Raw genomic sequence first — 25,242 nt, 5'->3', positions numbered from 1 at the left:
GAAGTAACGGAGATTAGGCTGACGTGTGGGAAGTGTCCAAGTATCACCTAACTCCAAACCAAATTTCGATATCATAGTACTTCTTAACTAAAAGATATCGGCATTTTTAGAAGTCATGATTTTCGAAGAAAAAAATTGAAATTAATTTTTATTTCGAAAACGGTAACAGATAGGTATAGGGAAATATCAAAAAAAGTTGTCGGGCAATTGTTGGAGATTCCAAAAATAATATTATATACAGAGTGTTCCATTTGAAAAATCAAAGTTGCTACTGCTTTCTAATAGAAGCGGCAACACCGCATTGTCGAAAATATTTTAGTTGGCTAGAGAATGTCCGAATATGCCCTCCATTAAATTTTCAAAGTGATTCGTTGTCTGGTTCACCAGAAACGTCTAATGTGCCATCCACCGTGAATCAGCCTGTATAAAGATGTATAGATTACGCAATGAAGTAACTTTCAGACAAAAACGTACTAAAAAGCCTTCTCGAAATAGCTAGTTCCATATAAACATTGAATTACAAGAAACAAAATACTTTCTAAACAACTACTGTCATATGAACACTGAATTATACAAAAACACTTTTCTCCATATTCTCGAATCAGATATCATTCACAGGATTGCCGTACAATATAGTAAATGAAAAAGGTAAAACTTTATGGAATACTGTCATCCTCACTGGTGGACATTCGATGTTTCGGAATGACACACTTGCCTTATTGCTCTTTCAGTATTATTCATTATAAGATGAAATTACGGCTTTATGTCACGAATGAGTTGAAGTTACTCATGACATCGATGACAGTACATCATGACATCGATGACAGTACGTAATGACATTTACTCGCTTATATGATTAAATATCAGCCATGCTATTCTTGTTTAATTCAAAAGGAGAGATTAATTGAATACAAACTGAATAGAAAAAAGTGTTTTATGTGTTCATGTAAAAGTAGTTGTTTCGAAAGTTTTTTTTTTCGTGAAATTTAGTGTTCATATAAAAGTACAGCAAGCGCCAAACGTGATGGCGAGTCCACCCGCATGCAAACTAACTCATTTTCAATGTAACCCCTCACTACAGCTCTTGCAAGACATACAAAATAGTAATAACGGATAAATAAAATGTTCCACCCCAAGAAAGAAGTGGCCCAGAAGAGCACCAGTAACTGATATTTCCGAGTATGAGTATTCCAATATTAGGCAGATTATTTACGACTTTCATAAGACGGATGGGTGTCGTATTAAGGTGAAAAAGTTTCAATACAAAATTAATGACGTTTTGCGAATTGTGGCTTCAGAAACATCTCTTCGTAGAATTTTAAAGAAAATGGGTTTCAAATGGAGAAGGACTGAAAATAATAGAAAAATGTTAGTATCGAAAATGTACATTAGAGCACTGAGGATCAAATATTTACAAAAAATCAATTATTTTCGTAGCCAATAGCAACCAATTGTGTTTCTTGATGAAACATACCGTCATAGTGAACATACACCTTCCAAGAAGTGGACGGATGAATCAACCAGAAGGTTATTTGAAAATATTGCGAAGGAGCCAAGACTCATTATTGCCCATGCAGGGGGTGACCTAATTTTTGGCTTATTGTTGAATCAGGCAAACTATCAGTGAATTATCATTCAGAAATGAATTCTGAAAATTATGGTCAATGGTAACAAGAAAAGTTAATCCCAAATTTACCTGTGAATTCAGTAGTCGTGACCAACAATGCTCCATACCATAATATTCAAATCAATCCAGCCCCCAACACAAATTCTAGGAAGGCTGACATGGTGAAGTGACTACACAAAAAAAGCATTATGTTTATCTCTAACATGCTAGAACTCGAATTATACGAGTTGATCAAGTTGAATAAAAAGCATCATATTAGATACAAATTTAATGAGGTTCTGCTTGAACACGGACATAACGTTTTGCGACTTCCACCCCATCATCCGGATTCAAATCCCAATGAACTAATACCAAAACAATGTAGTTGGAAGATGTGAGGAAACTGGCGGAGCACGAGTTTGATAAAATCACTTCCGAGGACTGGCAAAAGCATTGCCGACATGTAGTAGATTGAGAACAGAAATATTGGGAAAATGAAACATTCAAAGACGTTGAAACAGAGGTGAATCCAGTGATTATTAATTCAAATGACGATAGCAGCACAATCATTATATAACATTTAAATGAACTGTACTACTACCTATAATACTAAATAATACATGAAAAGAAAGTACAAAGAAGTCTTGTTTCATTTGCTTCCCTAATCAAAACTAATTATAGGTACGACACTGTGTCGTACCTGGCCGACCGATACTATAGCTATTTCGAAAGGGCTTTTCCTTTCACTTTGTGTCTAAAAGTTACTTGTTTGTATGATCTCCACATCTCTGTATAGAGTTAATTTTTTGAAATTGATTGCTTTCTTCCTTTCTTCCTTAGAAGATACCTACTTTTTTGTATAAAGATGGAGCAGTAGAAAATCAAAATCTTTCTTTCTCAAAAATTAGTCTCTATTAAAAATATACCCCTTTTATTTCATTTAATAAATTGTTATTTACGGTAGGTGTTTCATTAACGTCTTATTTACGAGGTGGCTTATTTACGAGTTATTTTATATGGTCTACTGCGCCGAAGGAAAGCAAATACCATAAAAAATAACGAAGAAGAGTTATTTTGTAAACGACTACTGTAATATTACCCCAAACAGACATGATATTTTATTCCAATATATTCCAGTTTGAAAATGATAGTACCAATTTTACTTAAGCTATAAATTGAATGAATTATAAATAGTAGTCTTTTCTATATTTTTCTAATATTCTTCACTAAGAAATGTTAGTAGAAACTTATAATTGACCTGAAAACCTGAAGATTAATATAAGTGTCAATAGATATAATGTCTGATAAAATGAAAATCACCAATTTCACTTAAGCAAAATATATAACAAATAATAATTAAAAGCCTATACCGCAATTTCCCACTATTTTTCATTCACTAAAATTGGTAGAGAAACTTCTTTCACAAATTCAAAGTGCCTTAACTACAATATAATATAACTATATATAATATAGCTCCTCCCCAGCCCGCTAACGAAGTGGTAGAAGTGACAGTTCTACCACTCGTTGGCACGGCTGGAGAGGAGACTCGCATCATGCCACCAATAGGGTAAATCAGAACACGCAGGGCGCTCCACAGAATTAGGCCCCTGAAGCCACAAGAACTGGCTTGTTTGGATGCGGAGGTTCATAGTGTTCTAACAGAAAAGGCTGACATCTGGCAAATCAACACCGCCGTGTATAACGTCGTCCAATCGCTTTCCGAATCGGAAGGACGAAATCCCGGCCTTGCGGTTCGGAAGATTGAACGGCGTATACACAAGATGAAGGCTAAGATCACGTCGGCGAGACAACACGCGTCTCGTATCCAATATGTGATGGATTACAGGGTGGCCAATAGGCCTTTCACGCTCGCAGTGCGGCGAATAGCCGCCATTCTACGACGTATCCATCACACTTGGAGTCGTGGCGTGCTGCTGACCACCAAACAGCACTGCCTTGATAGAATACGAATGCTAGTGGCTGCTAAGAAGTCGCTGGTGAGGCGAGCGAGAAGTATCGCGAAAAACCTTAGGTTGCGCGAGAAACTTTCTCGCTCATTCCAAGAGCCTCCACGTGTTGTGGATAATCCGCCGACCGCTGATCAGGTGGAATCCTTCTGAAAGAATATCTATGAACACCCGCAGCCACTCAACTTAGACACTCCAGCCCTAGCGTAGTTCGAAGCTTTCAACAGAGAGCTTCGACAGCCTGAGCTCAATGAACTGCGCAACCCGATAACCCCGGATGACGTTCGAAGCACCCTTGTTGGTTCCAAGAACTTTGCTGCTCCAGGCCCAGATGGGCTGAACACTTATTGGTGGAAAAAACTACCAAGTACCCACCGCCATCTGGCCAGAGTTTTCAACTCATGGCTGGACGGTGAGCAGCCGATTCCAGATTGGTTTGTCGAGGGGCGGACCGTTCTCATCTTCAAAAGCGGAGATTTGTCGATTCCTAAGAATTACAGACCGATAACGTGCTTGAATTCGTGTTATAAGTTGTTCACAAGCATCTTATACACACGAATACTCACCGCAGTTGACCGAGTGTTCGAACGGATATATGAGCAGAAAGGGCCGAAGAGAGGAGTCGCTGGATGTAAAGAGAATCTGCTCATCGATAGATGTGTAACGCAGGAGTCGATACAATATAAGCGTAACCTCTCTATGGCCTGGATCGATTACCGTAAGGCATTTGATACAATTTCGCATGAGCTCATCTTGCATTTGCTCAGATGCCTTGTGGTACCCGACAAAATAGTGAGATGCATTGAACAACTGATACCACTTTGGCGAACTCGCTTCACCATAACATCTGGTCAAGCAAGAGTCAAAACAGGGTGGAATACTTTCGGAAGGGGTGTATTTCGGAGTGACATATGTGGAATTCATTTTTTTCAATCTGGAAACTATTTCTATGTTCCTTTATGTGGGCTTTGACCGTTCTTCCAGTTTGACCTATATAAAACATCGGACATGATCCACATGATAATTTATGCTCTCCCGATTTTTCCGAAACTGAACTTTTATCTTTGTCATTCTTAATGTGCATGCCTTAGCTGTTGTTGGTTTGGAAAGCAATATTTACAACTTTGTTATGCAGAAAATCTGAAAAATGTGTAGTGGGTTGGCCTAAGTAGGTTAAGTTACTATAACTTTTATCCTCACCTCTTCAAATTGGGTAAACTCCTGTCAAATCTCGACTATGAAACTTTTTTGATAATAGACAATATATTAGACAGCTATCGTAATCATTGTTGACGGCTATTTGTTTTATAATGTTCAGTTATTTATTGGAATTCGCCTCTGACAAGGGAACATTTATCAGTCTGTGGAAATTTTGTGTGGTGTTCCACAAGGATCAGTTTTGGGACCCATCTTATTCTTATTATTTGTCAATGACATTGCAAATTTGAGCATTTCTGGAAATTTCACTCTTTTCGCTGATGACACGACGATATTGTGGAACAACAAAAATTCAAATTATTTACACAATGCAATATCTACTGATATGAAAAAAATCAAGGAGTGGTGCTAATTTGCTATCCTTCAATATCACTAAAACAAACATTTTATCATTTAGATGTGCTCTTGATGAGCTGTCATTCGGTGATAACTTGGTGATCAGGAACGAGACTCAATCTAAATTTTTAGGTATTCACATTGGCAACAAGCTCAAATTTACTGATCATATTAAACATCTTGAAAGTAAAATTTGTTCTGGATGTTATGCAGTGAGAGTAACTTGAATAAATTTGGGAATCAAAACTGCCAGAACAGTGTATTACGTCCTCGTTAAATCCCACCTACGTTATAGAATACCATTTAGGGGAATATGCAATTCATCAGCACTTCTGTCTTTATTAGTACTGTAGAAATGGGCTATCAGGTATATGTGTAAAATTAAACCTCGTTATTCATGCAGACACAAATTCGTTGAACAAAAGATTTTAACAGTGATTGCTTTGTTAATTTTGGAAACGGTTTGCCTCATTTACAAAAATATGTCCCTATTTGAGGCTTCATGCCATTCTTATAGCACCCGTTCTAGCGCGTTGAAATTGCCAATTCCTTTAACGAGTTTGGTCAGGAATTCTATTTATTACAATGGAGACCCTATTATAATTTGCGAGAGTTCTAAAATGATAAATTTACGTGACAAAATGTGCATATTTGAATTTAGGTTATATAAGATTTTTCTTTATATTCTTGTTTCGATATAAATTTTTGTTTGTCTGGTTCAATGGGTGTGTTTATTTATGTTATATTATATATAAGTATATACAGGGCTATTCAAATTCATTTTTGTACATGGGGATCTCGTAAACGATAAGAGATAGAGTGTTGGTTAAATCGTGGCAAAGTTGTGTATTTTTGATACCTATTCAATGCTGTAAAAAAATCGAATATAGCTCTCTTTTGGTTCTGGAGATAAACAGGAAAAACCAAAAATTCCCAAATAATTTTTTTATCTATATCTTCTTTATTCGCAGGCATATTGAAAATCTGTCCACATTTTGCTATTGGCACTTGATGTGGGCTATCAGAATATGTCCATGAATATTTTATATAGGGTGTCATCTGACTTGGGCCACCCCCATCTTTGAATTTTTAAATACGGACCTGTACTTTTTGTTGTAGTTTTTGGATCGTAGACATTCACTTCATACTGAGAAATTGAATTTTATTTAATATTTGGGGATGTTTCGGTAATATTTGATTATAATTGGGTGAATTATTCCCTTTTAAATTACGGCCCTGGAAATTGGTTAACTCAGTTAAATAAAACACAATAGCAACTTTCACGTCTCCCTATGTACCATAGAGTTTCTAGAGAGTTTTTTTTTCTATTTTTAGGCAACTATTCATATTTTTTCATATTTCCATTGCTCTGGGCGTTTTCTACAATGAACTTCGAATAAGAAAACCTTTTATGACTATTTGAAACATATCTACTACAAAAATATATTATATCTGTTTTGATGAGCAGAAAAAGAAATGATAGCAATAATAACATCCAAAAGCAACACGATAATTGTAATGAAAATTGAAATGAAGTAATTTATATACACAAAAAAATTAATGGCGCAATAAATGTTCGGATTGGAGTCCTTCCATTTCAAGACAAATATTGGACCAATATAATGGCCTGCAAGATCACCAGATCTTACTACTTTGGACTATTCTCTATGGGGGATATTGAAAAATAGGATTTACGCTGGCAGAGAGATGGAAAATGTGGAAGATTCGAGATTGAGGATTTTGAATGATTTCGCAACAATGCAGCAAATAAGAGTGTTAAGGGCAATAAATAATTTACCAAACCGAGTTCAAAAATGTCTCAAAATGGAAGGACTCCAATTCCAATATTAATTGCGCCATTAATTTTTTGTGTATATAAATTACTCCATTTCAATTTCCATTACAATTACCTATAGTGTTCGTTTCGGATGTTATTATTGCTATCATTTTTTTTTCTGCTTATTAAAACACATATAATATATTTTTGATGTAGATATGTTTCAGATGATCATAAAAGGTTTCCCTATTCGAAGTTCATTGTAGAAAACGCTCAGAGCAATAAAAAAAATGAATGGGTACCTAAAAATGAAAAAAAACACTCTCGAAAAACTCTATCGTACATAGGGATACGTGAAAGTATTGTGTTTTTATTCAACTCAGTCAACCAATTTCCAGGTGGGTAATCCAAAAGGGAATAATTCACACAATTATAATCAAATATTACCCAAATACCCCGAAATATAAAATTTAATTTGATTTCTCAGTATGAAGTGAACGTCGACGATACAAAAAATACAACAAAAAGTATGACTTCATGCCGTCATACAATCAGTCATGAACCCATTTGTCCTTCTCGAGACTAACAATCAGTCGAAAGGGTAGGGGAGCTGGACTCCAAACCTGAACGAATTGAAGATGACCTTCTGAATACGCAACTTTGCCATAATTCAACCGACACTGTATCCTCTTATCGTTTACGAGATCCCCATGTACAGAAAAGAAGTTGAATAGCCCTGTATATGTTTATAAGTCTATTATATAAGTTTTGATAATAGTTTTAAACAAATCTGTAAACAACCATGTTGAGACGAAATTTCGATATTGAACTATAATGTATGTTCCAAATTTACTTTTTTGTAGGTGTTTTTATATTCACATTTTATATTTCTATACTTACATTTGTATGTACTTTTCACAAGCTTTGTCCACAAGATTTATTCTTAATGACAATAGAGTATATTTTTTTTTTTTTTTTCACCGTAGTGTGCGCTGGTCAGGCCCTATCCCCAAAGCCCCGATACATTCGGGAGGGCGCGCCAGCATAATCAACCAATGACCACTCCCCACACCGTGGGGTAAGTGATCATTGGGTCCGAGAATCATGTGCCCTGAGCAAACGCAGTGAGCCAAGAATGACAGCCTTCTGCATCTGTGCGGCTAAGATTTCTGCCTTAGTGCGGCAAGCCGGTATGATTTTGAGATTCGAGAGTAGAGAAGACATCATTCCACCAAGGACTCCAATAATCAGAACGACAATTTGACAGAGTGATCTGGATAGAGTCTGCGGAGTTCGAAGAGAAAATCTCGATATTTTATCCGTATTTCCTCCTCTTTTCTGACGATATTCGTCTCGCCAGGAGCTGAAAACTCCACGACAAATATCGTTTTGGTCTGGTGGTCGAGAAGGACTACATCAGGCTTATTAGCTTGTATGAGCCTGAGGGTGGGGAACGAATAGTTCCAATAAATTCGGCACTTCTCGTTCCCCACAAAGGATTCAATATCCCCCGGAGCGTAGGGCAACACCGGTGTCTCGTCGATACCGTAAGAGTGCCGTAGATGGTAATATAGCACTCTTAGGGCCGCGTTATGTCGATGGATATAGGCCGAGACCGCATATGCTGGACATGCTGATAGCAAGTGCATTAGGGTCTCGGGCGCCTCGTGGCAGGCCCTGCACCTTGTGTCAGGAACCTCTATTCCCATCACGCGACTGCGGTAGACTAAGGTGTTGAAGACACCATCCTGGCAAGCCATGATGAACCCCTCAGTTTCCGACTTCAGCCCACTCGACCTGAGAAAAGCGAACGTCAGGCGCTTTGATAAGCCAAGGTCTTCGATGTTATTGAAGAAGACCCCATGCATCGGCTTATCCCTGTGTCTCCGCAGAAGTAAGGTGATCTCTGCGGCTTTTATCTGAGCTTTTTGCTGAACGGGTTCCAACTCGGTGACAGAGTTGTAGTCACCTCGTTCAGAGTCGAAAACTATACCGAGTTCATCAGCTGCTCGAGCAGCTGCCCTAAGGAGAAATGCTCCAATTCCTGCTCTCTCATGGTCACGGACCATGCAGAGAAGGAGATCCGAACTCCTGACGACTTTACAGGCTGTATCCAGTACCATTCTGTCATGTAGACACTCCAAACTCAAAAGTCCACGACCTCCCTGTTGTCGGTGGAAGTACAACCGTGGAACGGACGATTTGGGATGCAAACTCCTATAGAGATGCATCATTTTTCGGGTCCTTACGTCGAGTTGATACAGCTCCTCCCGAGTCCACTTCACTACTCCAAAGGAGTAGAGTAAGATTGGAACGGCAAGCATATTTGTTGCAGCTACTTTGTTCTTCCCTGACAGTTCCGATGACCAGATCTGTCGAAGTTTGTGCTGATACTTGCCGCGGAGAGAGTTTTTCACTGCAGTTACCTCTTGTGAGTGTCGTTGTTCCACCCCGAGGTAAGTATACGTCTCTCCGGCATCCAGATGGTGTAGGATGCTTCCATCTACGAGCTGCACATCCTCTCCGTAGTCCCCGCATCGTCCTCTTTTGAGATGAACCATTGCACATTTGTCTATCCCGAATTTCATACCGATAGCATGCGTGTACTCTTCCACCACTCTCAAGGATTGATAGAGATCCTTCTCTCCAGAGGCATAAAGTTTAAGATCATCCATATAAAACAGATGGGTGACCTTGTGCCTCCGGTTTCCGGGGGTGCCACAGTTATATCCTCGAGTCTTTCTGGGCGCAACGGATAATGGCAATAGTGAGATGCAGAATAGAAGGGGGCTGAGGGAATCACCCTGAAATACACCCCTTCTGAAAGTGACCCACCCTGTTTGAACTCTTGCTTGACCAGATGTTATGGTGAAGCGAGTTCGCCAAAGTGGTGTCAGTTGTTCAATGCATCTCACTATGTTGTCGGGTACCGCAAGGCATCTGAGCAAATGCAAGATGAGCTCATGCGAAATTGTATCAAATGCCTTACGGTAATCGATCCAGGCCATAGAGAGGTTACGCTTATATTGTATCGAGTCCTGCGTTACACATCTATCGATGAGCAGGTTCTCTTTACATCCAGCGACTCCTCTCTTCGACCCTCTCTGCTCATATATCCGTTCGAACACTCGGTCAACTGTGGTGAGTATTCGTGTGTATAAGATGCTTGTAAACAACTTATAACACGAATTCAAGCATGTTATCGGTCTGTAATTCTTAGGAATCGACAAATCTCCGCTTTTGGGGATAAGAACGGTCCGCCCCTCGACAAACCAATCCGGAATCGGCTGCTCTCCATCGAGCCATGAGTTGAAAACTCTGGCCAGATGGTGGTGGGTACTTGGTAGTTTTTTCCACCAATAAGTGTTCAGCCCATCTGGGCCTGGAGCAGCAAAGTTCTTGGAACCAACGAGGGCCCTTCGAACGTCATCCGGGGTTATCGGGTTGCGCAGTTCATTGGGCTCAGGCTGTCGAAGCTCTCTGTTGAAAGCTTCGAATTGCGCTAGGGCTGGAGTGTCTAAGTTGAGTGGCTGCGGGTGTTCATAGATATCCTTCCAGAAGGATTCCACCTGATCAGCGGTCGGCGAATTATCCACAACACGTGGAGGCTCTTGGAATAAGCGAGAAGGTTTCTCGCGGAACCTAAGGTTTTCCGCGATACTTCTCGCTCGCCTCACTAGTGACTTCTTAGCAGCCACTAGCATTCGTATCCTATCAAGGCAGTGCTGTTTGGTGGTCAGCAGCACGCCTTGGCTCAAAGTGTGATGGATACGTCGTAGATTGGCGGCTATTCGCCGCACTGCGGGCGTGAAAGGCCTATTGGCTGCCCTGTAATCCATCACACATTGGATACGAGACGCGTGTTGTCTCGCCGACGTGATTTTAGCCTCCATCTTGTGTACACGCCGTTCAATCTTCCGAACCGCAAGGCCGGGATTTCGTCCTTCCGATTCGGAAAGCGATTGGACGACGTTATACACGGCGGTGTTGATTTGCCAGATGTCAGCCTCTTCTGTTAGAACACTATGAACCTCCGCATCCAAACGGGCCAGTTCTTGTGGCTTCAGGGGCTTAATCCTGTGGAGCGCCCTGCGTGTTCTGATTGTCGTCTCCATTGGTGGTATGGTGCTGGTCTCCTCTCCAGCCGTGCCAACGGGTGGTAGAACTGCCACTTCCACCACTTCGTTAGCAGGCTGGAAAGGAGCTATATAGCCCTGCCGCCGAAGATAGGATACGTAATCCCTAAGGTTTTGGGCGGAAAAGGCGGCATGCTCCGGATGTGTTTCACACCACAGAGCATGCAATCTCGCCATGTACCCTCTTCGCGTTGGCTCACTACTCTCGCAGCAATGCATAAGGCTATCTCTTAGTTCATGCGTCCACTCAAAACGTCCGTTTTCATTGCCAGGGTTGTCATCAGTAGGCAAATCATCGTTTTGGTTTTGGGCCCCACCACCTTGCCTCTGACCCCTCCGAGCGGGTCGATTGTGGGGGCCCCTTCCTTGATTATTGGGAACCAAGTGTTGGGTCCACCGGGTGGTTAGCCCTGTGGACCCACGGCCGGCACCGGATTATTATTATTACAATAGAGTATATTATTATTTTTTTTTTTTTTTCACCGTAGTGTGCGCTGGTCAGGCCCTATCCCCCGAAGCCCCGATACATTCGGGAGGGCGCGCCAGCATAATCAACCAATGACCACTCTCCACACCGTGGGGTAAGTGATCATTGGGTCCGAGAATCATGTGCCCTGAGCAAACGCAGTGAGCCAAGAATGACAGCCTTCTGCATCTGTGCGGCTAAGATTTCTGCCTTAGTGCGGCAAGCCGGTATGATTTTGAGATTCGAGAGTAGAGAAGACATCATTCCACCAAGGACTCCAATAATCAGAACGACCATCTTGACAGAGTGATCTGGATAGAGTCTGCGGAGTTCGAAGAGAAAATCTCGATATTTTATCCGTTTTTCCTCCTCTTTTCTGACGATATTCGTCTCGCCAGGAGCTGAAAACTCCACGACAAATATCGTTTTGGTCTGGTGGTCGAGAAGGACTACATCAGGCTTATTAGCTTGTATGAGCCTGAGGGTGATGAACGAATAGTTCCAATAAATTCGGCACTTCTCGTTCCCCACAACGGATTCAATATCCCCCGGAGCATAGGGCAACACCGGTGTCTCGTCAATACCGTAAGAGTGCCGTAGATGGTAATATAGCACTCTTAGGGCCGCGTTATGTCGATGGATATAGGCCGAGACCGCATATGCTGGACATGCTGATAGCAAGTGCATTAGGGTCTCGGGCGCCTCGCGGCAGGCCCTGCACCTTGTGTCAGGAACCTCTATACCCATCACGCGACTGCGGTAGACTAAGGTGTTGAAGACACCATCCTGGCAAGCCATGATGAACCCCTCAGTTTCCGACTTCAGCCCACTCGACCTGAGAAAAGCGAACGTCAGGCGCTTTGATAAGCCAAGGTCTTCAATGTTATTGAAGAAGACCCCATGCATCGGCTTATCCCTGTGTCTCCGCAGAAGTAAGGTGATCTCTGCGGCTTTTATCTGAGCCTTTTGCTGAACGGGTTCCAACTCGGTGACAGAGTTGTAGTCACCTCGTTCAGAGTCGAAAACTATATCGAGTTCATCAGCTGCTCGAGCAGCTGCCCTAAGGAGAAATGCTCCAATTCCTGCTCTCTCATGGTCACGGACCATGCAGAGAAGGGGATCCGAACTCCTGACGACTTTACAGGCTGTATCCAGTACCATTCTGTCATGTAGACACTCCAAACTCAAAAGTCCACGACCTCCCTGTTGTCGGGGGAAGTACAACCGTGGAACGGACGATTTGGGATGCAAACTCCTATAGAGATGCATCATTTTTCGGGTCCTTACGTCGAGTTGATACAGCTCCTCCCGAGTCCACTTCACTACTCCAAAGGAGTAGAGTAAGATTGGAACGGCAAGCATATTTGTTGCAGCTACTTTGTTCTTCCCCGACAGTTCCGATGACCAGATCTGTCGAAGTTTGTGCTGATACTTGCCGCGGAGAGAGTTTTTCACTGCAGTTACCTCTTGTGAGTGGCGTTGTTCCACCCCGAGGTAAGTATACGTCTCTCCGGCATCCAGATGGTGTAGGATGCTTCCATCTACGAGCTGCACATCCTCTCCGTAGTCCCCGCATCGTCCTCTTTTGAGATGAACCATTGCACATTTGTCTATCCCGAATTTCATACCGATAGCATGCGTGTACTCTTCCACCACCCTCAAGGATTGATAGAGATCCTTCTCTCCAGAGGCATAAAGTTTAAGATCATCCATATAAAACAGATGGGTGACCTTGTGCCTCCGGTTTCCGGGGGTGCCACAGTTATATCCTCGAGTCTTTCTGAGCGCAACGGATAATGGCAATAGTGAGATGCAGAATAGAAGGGGGCTGAGGGAATCACCCTGAAATACACCCCTTCTGAAAGTGACCCACCCTGTTTGAACTCTTGCTTGACCAGATGTTATGGTGAAGCGAGTTCGCCAAAGTGGTGTCAGTTGTTCAATGCATCTCACTATGTTGTCGGGTACCGCAACATTATTATTATTATTATTATTATTATTATTATTATTATTATTATTATTATTATTATTATTATTATTATTATACTGTTGAACGCTGCTACTTTGTGCTAATACGGGTAGGTGGACAAATTATGAATAATAATATGCATATGTGCTGGTTTTCGATAAATTGAAAAATCATGCTTGTTGTTAACTTTTATTATTTTCAAGTCCAAAAAATTTATAGAGCCGTCCTTTTCCATCTCCATGATGAATATGATAAAAGGGTGGAGAGAATTGATGAAATTCAAGAACTTGGTCAACTGTCTGTTCGTTCCTGTGAAACAAATCAGGTTATCAGATTTTCTGCACAACAAAGGTGTAAATATTGCTTTCCAAACCAACAACTAAGGCATGCACTTTAAAAATAAGAAAGATATAAATTCAGTTTTAGAAAAATCGGGAGTGTATAAATTATCATGTAGGTTATGTCCGATGTTTTATATAGGTCAAATTGGAAGACGTTCAAATCCCGCATAAAGGAACACAAAAATAGTTTTCAGAATGCAAAAATAAATTCCACATTTACCACTCATTTAATCACAGAGGGACACAGGAGAAATGTTTGAAACTTATCCTGTTGGAGAGAATGGAAATAAACAAATTAAAAAACTCTCAATATCTTATGTATGATCAAACTGAACTGAATAATTCGCATTATTGAATCTGTTTATTTCCAGGTAAAAATAGTTAAGTATATTCACGGTACTTTCGAAAAAATTTAATGTATTCATATAGTTAATGAATTCATACCTGAACTTTTCAGGTAAATTCATTAATTAGAAAGTAGGCATACAAGTAGGTAATATGTGAAAATCATACAATAAACTGTATTAATTTGTTTCAATATAGATTTTCATCAAGTATCGACCAGTTCTATTCAATTATTGTTGTATTTGTACCACGTGCCAGTAAAGGGGTATCCGCAGTGTGTGATACCCACTGTAAGTTGTCTCACTTCACTCCACTGATTCGAAAGTGCATATAGATTATAACAAGAAGTAGCCACACCGTCTGCTGCGAAATTGCTCACATCCAATCTATCTAGAGAAAATTCGATGAAAACATTAAATTTTTCTCTAAATGTCTCCATTGGAGAGAATCTTTTCAAATTAATTATGTACTGAAATATGGAAAACACGTCGGTTTTTCATCCCCATCCAAAGTTTCTTCTCTTGTGGAAAAATCCAAGCATTGAGACAAACTTAATTGGCCAATTCTCTGTGGTGTGAAGTGAAACAAATCCCAGAAAGAATCAAAGGTTACTGATGAGTGTCCCCAATGTGTACACTTCATCGTGGATTTCAATTGACCAACGGAATTGTCTACAATCTTAGACATACATCCTCAAATGTATGTGCCATGACTCTTGTGCTTTTCAGCTGTCGTTCAATTTGTTGTCAATCTCCGTTAAGATCGGTTTGGGTTTCTTATAAATTCTATTAACGTCCTCATATAAACCTTGAAAAAAATAATGGAGGAACTCCTGAGCGTCTTGATTGGCATGCCCCATGAATCGAGGGGCAAAACTTCAAATCTAACTTCTCAATGAGACTTTACTTACCTCTCTATTAAATCAATTTTCTGACTACAATTCCTTGATGACTTCTTCGAACGCTCTGATTGAAGCACCCTCCATATTAGAAATACTAGTATTGATATCTTTCATGTATTCATCTTTTTTTAAATATTCTAATAACCAACTTGTGTTTTGATATCAATTGGATTACACTGTGCATGAAATAGGTGTTGCCAATATTCTTCAACACATTGAGCCCAAGAGTTTTGACTGAAGAATGTATTACTGGACAATTTGAAAAATTTTTGGAAACCAAAGTGTCAGAAGCTGTCTTCGGTAGAATACTAGTTGATAGAACTAGTAATGGTTTATCATATGCCCTGTGGTTTTTCATGTCTTCAATTTCTACTGTTTGACCAGTTATGGATGGCCAAAAAGAAATGCCTTGATCAATAACACAGTCAGATATTTGAAACACTGCAACATGAGGACAGAAATGAGCGACTGAAGTGGCTAATCCCAAATACTCCTCTAGAAACTGAAAGTGATACCTGCAACCAAGTTTCGTCTTTGATACGGTTATTGGTGATGAGTGCCAGCATCCTTCTTAATTCTTCATCGATCCCTGTAATCCCTGTTTTACATGCCAAGCAGGGTTGCACCTCAGTTATATACGATAACTTTGGAATGGATAATTGATCCTTTAGTAAATGGAATGAAACATCTGTTGGCAAATTAGATAAGCGCCCTGACATGACACGAAGTGATTGTATTTTTTCTTCCAAACAACAGTGGGGCACCAAGAAGAAACCAATTGGGTTTTTCAATCACACGTATACCAGAAGTTATGTTCGGGTCCATCGAATGACTTATTATGTTACGAAAATTTTCTAATACCACATTTGCATTGTCACTTATTGTATCACTATCCAGATTCAAGCCGTTGAATTCAGTGCATATTTTAGTTATAAGATAATGGATAGAAATACAGAACGATAGTGATCCCTCTTGTACTTCTTGTTCGTACATTGAAACAAGCAAATTTCGCAAATAAACCTCGATAAAAATTTCCCACAGCTAAAGGATGTAGGCCGCCAGTCTTTTTCTTTATTAAGGCACATAATGAAGATTCATATAAGAAAAATGTTGCTAAGGTTCGTTAAAGAATTAGATATTCGCCACAAATACCAGAACTATAGCTGAGCATATCTTGAATATGGGACGGTTGCAATGAATCAAGACGTCCAGAAAAACCAATGCGGAAAAATATGACCGCTCATAACTTTTAGAGCACTATGAGAAATTGTATACTGTCCAGAATTGTATAGACTTTGAGAAGAAGGATGTTTACTTCGTAATTCTTTCAATGTGGTAATCCAAAATCAAACCAGAATTAATTGCTGTTGAAAAAATTCACAGCAAATATTCAAATATCAAGAATAATGTCACAAAAAACGTAACATGATTACTCTTAGATCTTGTAAAAAAACAAAAACCCAATGAAATCAAATATTCAATTATGAATAATTACAATTGGAATCCAGCTCGAATTCCTGGTATGATTGATTGAAGTGCTCATAAGCAAGATGATTGATTTATAACTGAAACACAAAAACAAGTAACGTTTCAAAATTCGATCATTGGTGGAGTTTTGAATTGAAGAACCATCCAATATACAGTAGAGAATAGTTTAAACGAAAAAAGTTGGAAAATTTGACCTAGTCTAGCAAAGGACACATATTTGATGGCCCACTAAAGTAATATCTCAAACACGTCATGCATAGTTGCATAATGTATCAACTGACATAAGTTAAAAACTTTCAAGATTCCTAATATAATTTTTTGTTGTGTTTTTGAAAATTTTTCTAGAAATTCATAATGTTTTTGAAACCAAGATGTCCATTTTCACACTTTCATATTCCAAATATAGAACATTTAAAACTACAAAAATAAATCCAATAATTCACTCAAAGACACAAATAGACGAGTCAACAAATGTTTTTATTCGATTTTGACATATTTATAGCATGTTAGACTTAGTGGTGCTGAAATAGGGAATGATTTGTGGTCTTCAGCAATGTGTCAGATACTCCGCTGAGATTTATCACGGAAACATTGAAGTGGAACTTGACAAATGGAGCTATAGAAAAAGTTCAGCTCTTCATTATGAAATAAATTAAGGTATTCAGAGCACAACCAATCATCATGTGGTAAACCTTCCAATATACAGAGGAATTTTTTCAAAGAGTGATAATAACGCTCATCCCCAGAACAATAATATTTGTTATCAAAGGACCAATAGCATTTGGGGAGATCTTCTTCTTGCTTCATCTTGGTGCGTGATATTCTCGTTAGGTGAACTAAACCTATTAACATACATCTCCAAATGAGTTTACAAATCAGAATTGTGAGATTGTATCACTCACAAAATGACAATAATTCCAATAGATTTTTGAAAAGTTTGAAAATAAAATAATATCAGTGGTGTGCAAAATCATAAAAAGTGATTCTCTCATGCGTCAAATAGTCAAATCTGAATAAATGAATGGCCAAGACTAAAAAAGAAAAGTTTAAAATGGAAGATGGAGTAGAAATCGCACATTAAAAGGTAAGACCTAGGTAATCCTTAGGTCGCACAAGTTTCAACTTCGGAGAATTGTCAAGATATTTATGAAGCTAAATAGTGAAGCATTCAAGCAGATTATTTATGAAAGAAAGAAACTACTTATAGCTTTCAAAGCTATATACAGGAAGGAGCAAATAATACCAGGTATGACAAAGGAATGGCTCATTTCAATATAGAAAGTCTACCGAATTATTATGACGAATTCTTGGTGTTAATTGGGAAATGAAAAAATTCATTTTGACAGAAATTTATTATCTGAGACGGAAAATATTAAAAACTTTAATAATTTGAATATTACTAATTATAATACTCATTACAATGAATCTACAAATGATGAATGCTTTGGTATAGTTGGCAGACCATTTTGTTTTTAAAAATCCGAAAAAAAACCGAGGTCCTCGCTAACGAAGTCACGAGCAACAACTAACTTTTATGAAATAAAGGCGTCAAAATTGAAATGAAAATTGTATTGAAATGAAATAAACCTCTCAAAAGTCAACATCCCCGAACTCATACAAGATGAATAGAATCGTGAAAGATTAGAAAAATGCATTTGAATAGACAAAGTAACAGTTAGGGAAGATCCATCCTATTTGATAGATAATTCACCCCAGAAATTGTGGATTGCATCACTAGTTTATGCATTGTGTCACTGTTAAAGAACAGCAACAGACTTATTTTTTATCCCAGAAATAAAGTCGGTAAGTAATTTGAAAAATATTTAAATTGAAAGGGTATATTTTTAGGAGAGATTAATTTTTGGGAAAGAAAATTTTTGACTTTCTAATTCTCCATATTTTAACAAAAAATGTGGGAATATTTCAAAGAAAGGAAATATGAAATCAGTTTCCTAAATTACCTCTATATAAAGATGTACAGATCATGCAATAAAGTAACTTTCAGACGCAAACTGGAAAAAAGCCTTCCGAAACAGATATTTTAACATAAACATTGAATTATACGAAAGAAAAATACTTTCGAAACAAATACTTTCATATGAAGGCTAAATTATACAAAAAACACTCTCCTCTGTTCCGTTTGTATTCCAAACATTCGTATGGAATCGAATCAGATATCATTTACAGAATTCCTACACAATATAAAATTGAAAAATATTGTATCGTCACAATAACTTTTAACAAACGCGCAGTTTCAAAGTCATGTATTTTGATAACAGTAATTATTATCAAAATTTCAAGGAGAAGTTTTATGTTGATAATAATTTGTTGAAATATGACGATAATTGATGAAGATGTAGGAAAAAATGAATCCGACGCTGCCCGTGTCAAATCGGGGCGCATCGTTGTAGAATATATTTTTCACTTCTAGGAACCCCTGTTACTTGTTTTATGTTCAGACTAGATAATAGGGTACGTTTTGGAAACTGACTATATGTTATGTTCAATCCTAGTCCGACACTGTAAACTAGTCCCTACTCTAAAACTTCCGAATAATTCAGGCCCCGCGAAACAAAAATAACAACCGTTTCCCCATATTTAATACAAAACGACCCCAATCTTGTTCAGTAGTAATATCCCAACATCCAACGGCAAAAAAACAAGGAGATAAATCACGAGCGGAATGTAATAATGATAATAATACGTAATTTGTTTTGATTTACGTTCTTTTTTGTAGGATCCTATCTGATGCCAGGGAGCTGTCCACGTTCCCGAATCTAAACGGGACCAGCGCTCTGGAAGTATTGAGATTAGACAGAGCTGGAATTACGTCGGTGCCTGCGACGTTGTGTGCGACTTGTCCTAGATTGAAGAGCCTGTAAGTTCCCCGAATTTATTTGTTGCTCTACGAAAAGTTTAATGTGAACGCCGAAAGTTTTTTTCCACCAGAGAGAAGTAAAGAAGAGGTCATAATGATTATGTTATTTTCACTAGAGTGTGTCAATGTTGGAAGATTAAGAAGTAGAAGATCATATTATTAATAAAATAAGAGAATCAGCTGGATGATTCATTGCCTTAACAAAATTAGTCGTCGAGGGCAATTATTTAGAATGAAATGAAATTTTCCTAATCCATAAATGTGTTGGAAATAAGCCATTGAACATGAATTTTATATTCATATGAGTTTGATTAGATCACAATAGAAATGCCATTAACAGTACATAAATGAAAGATAAGGACAAAAGTGAAAAGTAGGTACACTAAAATACCAAAAATATTCGAAATATTTTTTGATATCACCAGCAATAATTGTGATTCGTAAAACATTGTTGGATCTTTTCTTAAAAACATGTGACAGATCTATCTCTTTCACATAGACAATTGATTCAGCTTTTCAATGACAGTTTCCCGATGCGAAAATTAAAAAAAAATCATGCGAAAAACCGTGGATCACCAACGGTATCCGAATATCAGCCAAAAACTCGAGATCATTGCATATGTTCAGGAAATATAATAATAGTGAATTTCTCTCGACATATTTCAACAAGTATAGAAGAACTTATAGAGATGTTATCAAAAGCGCTAAAGAAAGATACTATAAATCCAGATTCGAAAAAAGCCGAAACACACCAAGAAAACACTGGGAAATAGTAAATGACTTGAGGGGAAAAAATAATTCTTTATCACGTCCTATTAATATTGACCCAGATTTTCTCAACAATTATTACTGCACAATAGCTGAAAAAATCACCGCAAACTTGGATAATCATACTGATCCTTTAAATTACCTTCAAAATGAACTTCCATATAACTTTTTCATGGGGCCAACTGATATTCACGAACTGAGAGAAACATTCAAACAATTAAAAAATAAGAAATCGGGAGGAATAGATGAAATCTCCGTGAATATATTCGAAAGTTTACCTGATACTGCATTACATATCCTGGCAGAATGTATAAATAAGTCCTTCGAATTGGGGATTTTTCCATCCTTTTTGAAAGAAGCATTAGTAATCCCACTTCACAAAGGTGGTGCAAATGACGATCCATCAAATTACCGTCCAATTTCCCTTTTCTCTACACTATCGAAGATCATAGAAAAACTTGTTAAACAGAGAATGATGAAGTTCTTACAGAAATATAACATATTGTCGCAATGTCAATTCGGTTTCCAAAATTCGAAAAGCACTACTGACGCTATATTTTCTTTTCTTGAAAATGACTATCTCAGCCTGAATCACGGCGAGGTAGTTGCAGCGGTATTCTGTGATTTTTCAAAAGCATTTGATTGCGTGAATCACAGAGTACTGCTGAGTAAACTACATCATTATGGGTTCAGAGGAATTGTCTACAAATGGTTTGAATCATATCTTAGTGACAGGAAACAAATTGTGAAAATTTCCTGAAAGTCTTCGGATTATTCTCCTGTCAAATCAAGAGTTCCTCAGGAATCGGTACTCGGACCAATATTGTTTCTATTATATCTTAATGATCTAACATATTTACCAATCACAGGAAGATTCACATTATTTGCGGACGATACCACTATCCTATGGCATGGAAAAATGTGGATGTTCTAAAAACAGTTATTTCCAATAAACTCAGCGAAATCGAATCTTGGTGTTACTCAAATAATCTTTGTTTCAATGTGGAAAAAACTAATATAATTACCTTCAAATTCGAAAACTTGGTCTTAGGAACACATCAAGTAGAAAACAAAACGAGCACTAAATTCCTGGCTATACACATTGACAGAAAGTTAGGGTTTGAGGATCATATAACGTCCTTGAAAAAAAGACTAGCATCGGGCTGTTATGCTATTAGAGTAGTGACAAACGAGCTTGGTACAGCTATTGGCAGAAACACACATTTTTCATTCATAGAATCCCATATTAGATACGGACTACCCTTTTGGGGTTTTTGTAGAAAAACCTTATAGAATTCTGTGTTCATTCTACAAAAGAGACCAATCCGTTATTTGTACAAGGCCAAAGCAAGGGATCACTGTAGACCACTATTCATCAAGCATCAAATTCTTACGCTTACATGCCTTTTCATTATGGAGACTGTATGGTTGATTCACAACCGACATTTATCGAATGATAACCATTAAATCCCAGGCACACCAGAAATAACTGCCATATCTCCCTGCCAATACCTAGGTCGACTCAAATTAAAAATTAATAATATACGAAAGCAAAAAAATGTACAATCATATATATATATATATATATATATATATATATATATATATATATATATATATATATATATATATATATAATTATTCATCTTTACATTTTATATTTTCATATTTTTTGTCTCTCATATGTATTGGACACAGTGGATATCCACTTCATTGTTATCTACTCACTTTGTCAATAAGAATAATTATTCTTGGACAATAAAGTACAGTTTGATTGATTGATTGATTGATTGACTTTCCTGAAAAGAATATTGTGAAGTTTGAGATCCCGACCGTTGAAGTAATTTTAACTCATGATTGAACAGAAAAAGATGAATAATGAAACTCGGTTATCATTATAAACTGTTGCTTTCGCAAGGAATGATTTATTTCATAGATATACTCCGAAGTGTAGTCGCATAATAGACTTTCAGTTATGACTAGGCTCGATAATATATAGAACTCCTCCAAGAATAAAACCTAAAAATTTTGTGAGGTACACTAAATAAGTGCAGCGTCAAATATTCTTCAAATAAAAATCAAGCACATTGATTTTCTGTTCAATATAGAAAGCACTATAAATAGTTTTAGAGGCAATTAGGAAAATTTTAACATATATTTAGAGTATTTGTGCTGTTATCAATCCTACTCTGCAAATGATGACCATCAATTATACCGCTGAATGATAATAATTTTCCTTCGATCGATTAAAAACAAATAAAGATCCAAGTAAAAATAAAGAGAGTTCTTTCATATAAATGGAGAACAACAAAGGTGCCAGGACAGATCCGTGGGGACCATCTATGTTGTTTATTTGAGCAGATGACAAGTAGACAGATATTTGTTTGTCTGTCGGATGGCTGACAAGGCTATCCACAAGATATGAATTGAATCGTTCAAGTAGTTCTGTCCTGCACCCTGTATATATGTTGAATTTTCAATTCATTTTCATAATGCGTAAGCTCCTATGGAGTAGGTACTCTAGGTACAGTTGGGACAATCAAATCAAATATTTCAATAACAACGGATCATAGTAGTAATATAAAAATCGTCATTCACACAGTTACAGAAGTGTTGATTCAAAGGAATAATAAAATACACCTACAAGAAATATTTGTATATACAGAGTACAGCAACGAAAATGAAACAGATCGCATATCTTCCAGACACATTTATTGAGAAAAAATACAAAATCCGGTCCATTTTTATTCCAGTAACATAGTAAACTTTCATAAACTCAGTCATCTTATCTAATTTCCTGCCCGTTGGTAACCATTGCCCTTACAATTTGAATATGGAAAGTTTCAGGTGTTCTCACACCATTGAAAACGTAATTTTATAACGAGTTCGTTTATGTGTGACTGTTTACTACTTAACTTATCATGTATCCACCCTCTTGAGGGCAAAATATATGTTCTATATTTCAAATCATGATGAAAATAATAAACCGTGCATATTTTCAATAATCACAATGTATGTAAGGCATACATAAGTTAATTCAAAACATTATTTGACATTTTGAAGCTTTTCTGAAGTTATTTGAGCACATTGAATAAAAATGATCGTGTTTTTGTATTTTTTCTCAATCAATGTGTCTATCATCCCCAAAATCATCCCCATATACCACTGATGATGTCTGACGCAATAGCAGACGAAACGTTTGGTACTACAAGTTGAATATGACCACGGCTTACCAGTCCGGATTTTGTTTTGCCTTAGATCAGTGATATTCAATTAATTGCCTGACATGTGTTTGTTTCAGAGATTTGAAATCGAACAAGCTGAGGGCGGTGCCGGTTCTCAATAACTGCAAGGACATGCGTGTACTGTAAGTAGATACAAATATTCAAACCTCGTGAAACCTACAGTTTATATTTTTTTTTAGTGACCTTGCTAGCAATCACATCAAATCCATCGAGGATAAGCCGTTTCGTGGTATGACGCAGATGCACGATCTTTTGCTGGCACACAATCAGATTCAGTACATTCCTCAAGATGCATTTTTCAACCTATCCAAACTTCAAGTTTTGTAAGTTTATTGGAACACATAAAATGATTCCATTATTCCAAATCAATGAGTACTTGGAACTCATCAAACAAAATCTTCATAAAAAATGCTGTATACTGCTTTATTTTTTGTTGAATGTCTTTCATAACATGAACTGATGAAATTTTTTGTAGGGATTTGGAAGACAATGAAATATCATTTATTCATCCTGATTCCTTCATGTTCATATCCAACATTGAAGACCTGTAAGTATACACATTGAATATTTAGGGAAAGGGAGATAATATTTTAATTAGCTTCATTTTTTATCTGTTGAAGAATGTAAGCGAACTTATTCAAGTAACACTACGTTGTGAGATTTTAACTGGATAGTTCACAAAACCGGAACACGTGTTTCGCTATACAATAGCTTCCTCAAGCGTTTTTTTACATATTTTTCGTATACAGTTTGATAGAGTTCGAGGAAGCTATTGTATATCGGAACACGTGTTGCGATTTTGTAAATCATCCAGTGGAAATTTCACAATGTGTTGTTTCTCTTGGAAATTTTGACAGTTTACAAAATCGAAACACGTGTTTCACTATACGATAGCTTTCTCAAGCGTTTTCATACTGTATGTATGAATTGAGAGAGAGAAACAATGCTTGTCCTTCACAATGACAGTTCATGGAAGTGATTCTTGAATCTGGATACTGCAATCCCAGCCGTATGAGTCTAATTTATTGAAGGGGGAATATTCATTCTGCGTACTCATGTTCCAAAATATTGTCAGGTACGCAAGATGCTCCACAAAATATCACTTTTTTACGCAATATTTCTTCCTATACTTTCAATAAATTTGTATAAAAATGATATCTTCAGTAGTTTGTATAAAAATTTTTCCCATGTGAGGAGGCGATAAACCTATCAGGAAACCCTTTAACAATCCCCAGAATATTGAATAACCCCTTTCTTGCAATATTTCTCCTCACACTTTCAACGTATTTGTACAAAAACTGTATTTTCATTATGTTGGGTGAAATAAGTACCAGTGTGAGGAGATGATGTGCTTATCAGAAATTTTTTAACGCCCCACAAAATAATAAATATCCTTTTTGCGCAATATTTATTCTCACACTTTTATTATATTTAAAAATACCGTATCTTCATTATTTTACGTAAAATTTTTGTCAGTTTGGAGGAACGATGAATCTATTAGAAATTTTTTTAATCGCCCAACAAAATAATAACTACCCCATTTCGCCCAACGTTTTTTTTTATATCTTCAATATATTCATACAAAAGAAGATGAGCTTATAAAAAAATTTTTGATCGCCCCACTAAATACTAAATACTCCTTTTTTGTGCAATATTCACCTTCCAACTCTCCAATATATTCGTAAAGATGGTATCTTCATTATTTTGTATAAAATTGTTACCATTTTGAGGAGACAATGAAGCTATCAAAAAAATTTGAACATCCCACAAAAAATAAAATACCCTTTTTGCGCAATATTTC

The 25,242-nt window shown here is 37.5% G+C and overlaps 1 protein-coding gene across 8 annotated transcripts in view; it reads left to right on the top strand.

Moving 5' to 3' along the window:
- Window positions 1-25,242, top strand: part of rk (G-protein coupled receptor rickets) — a 453,352-nt gene that overhangs the window by 416,579 nt on the left and 11,531 nt on the right. For all 8 annotated transcript variants that reach the window (XM_074169822.1, XM_074169823.1, XM_074169820.1 and 5 more), the window contains 4 exons: window positions 19,288-19,428; window positions 23,498-23,563; window positions 23,621-23,764; window positions 23,917-23,988. In XM_074169822.1, the coding sequence (XP_074025923.1) occupies window positions 19,288-19,428; window positions 23,498-23,563; window positions 23,621-23,764; window positions 23,917-23,988 (423 nt within the window). The remainder of the gene's footprint in view (window positions 1-19,287; window positions 19,429-23,497; window positions 23,564-23,620; window positions 23,765-23,916; window positions 23,989-25,242) is intronic.

This window comes from Leptinotarsa decemlineata, unplaced genomic scaffold, assembly GCF_025532065.1.
Source record: "Leptinotarsa decemlineata unplaced genomic scaffold, Ldec_3_MD MMD2_P_RNA_scaffold_6, whole genome shotgun sequence".
Lineage (NCBI taxonomy): Eukaryota > Metazoa > Arthropoda > Insecta > Coleoptera > Chrysomelidae > Leptinotarsa > Leptinotarsa decemlineata.
The sequence above is the reverse complement of the archived record's forward strand: the minus strand, read 5'-3'. Positions and strand labels throughout refer to the sequence as shown.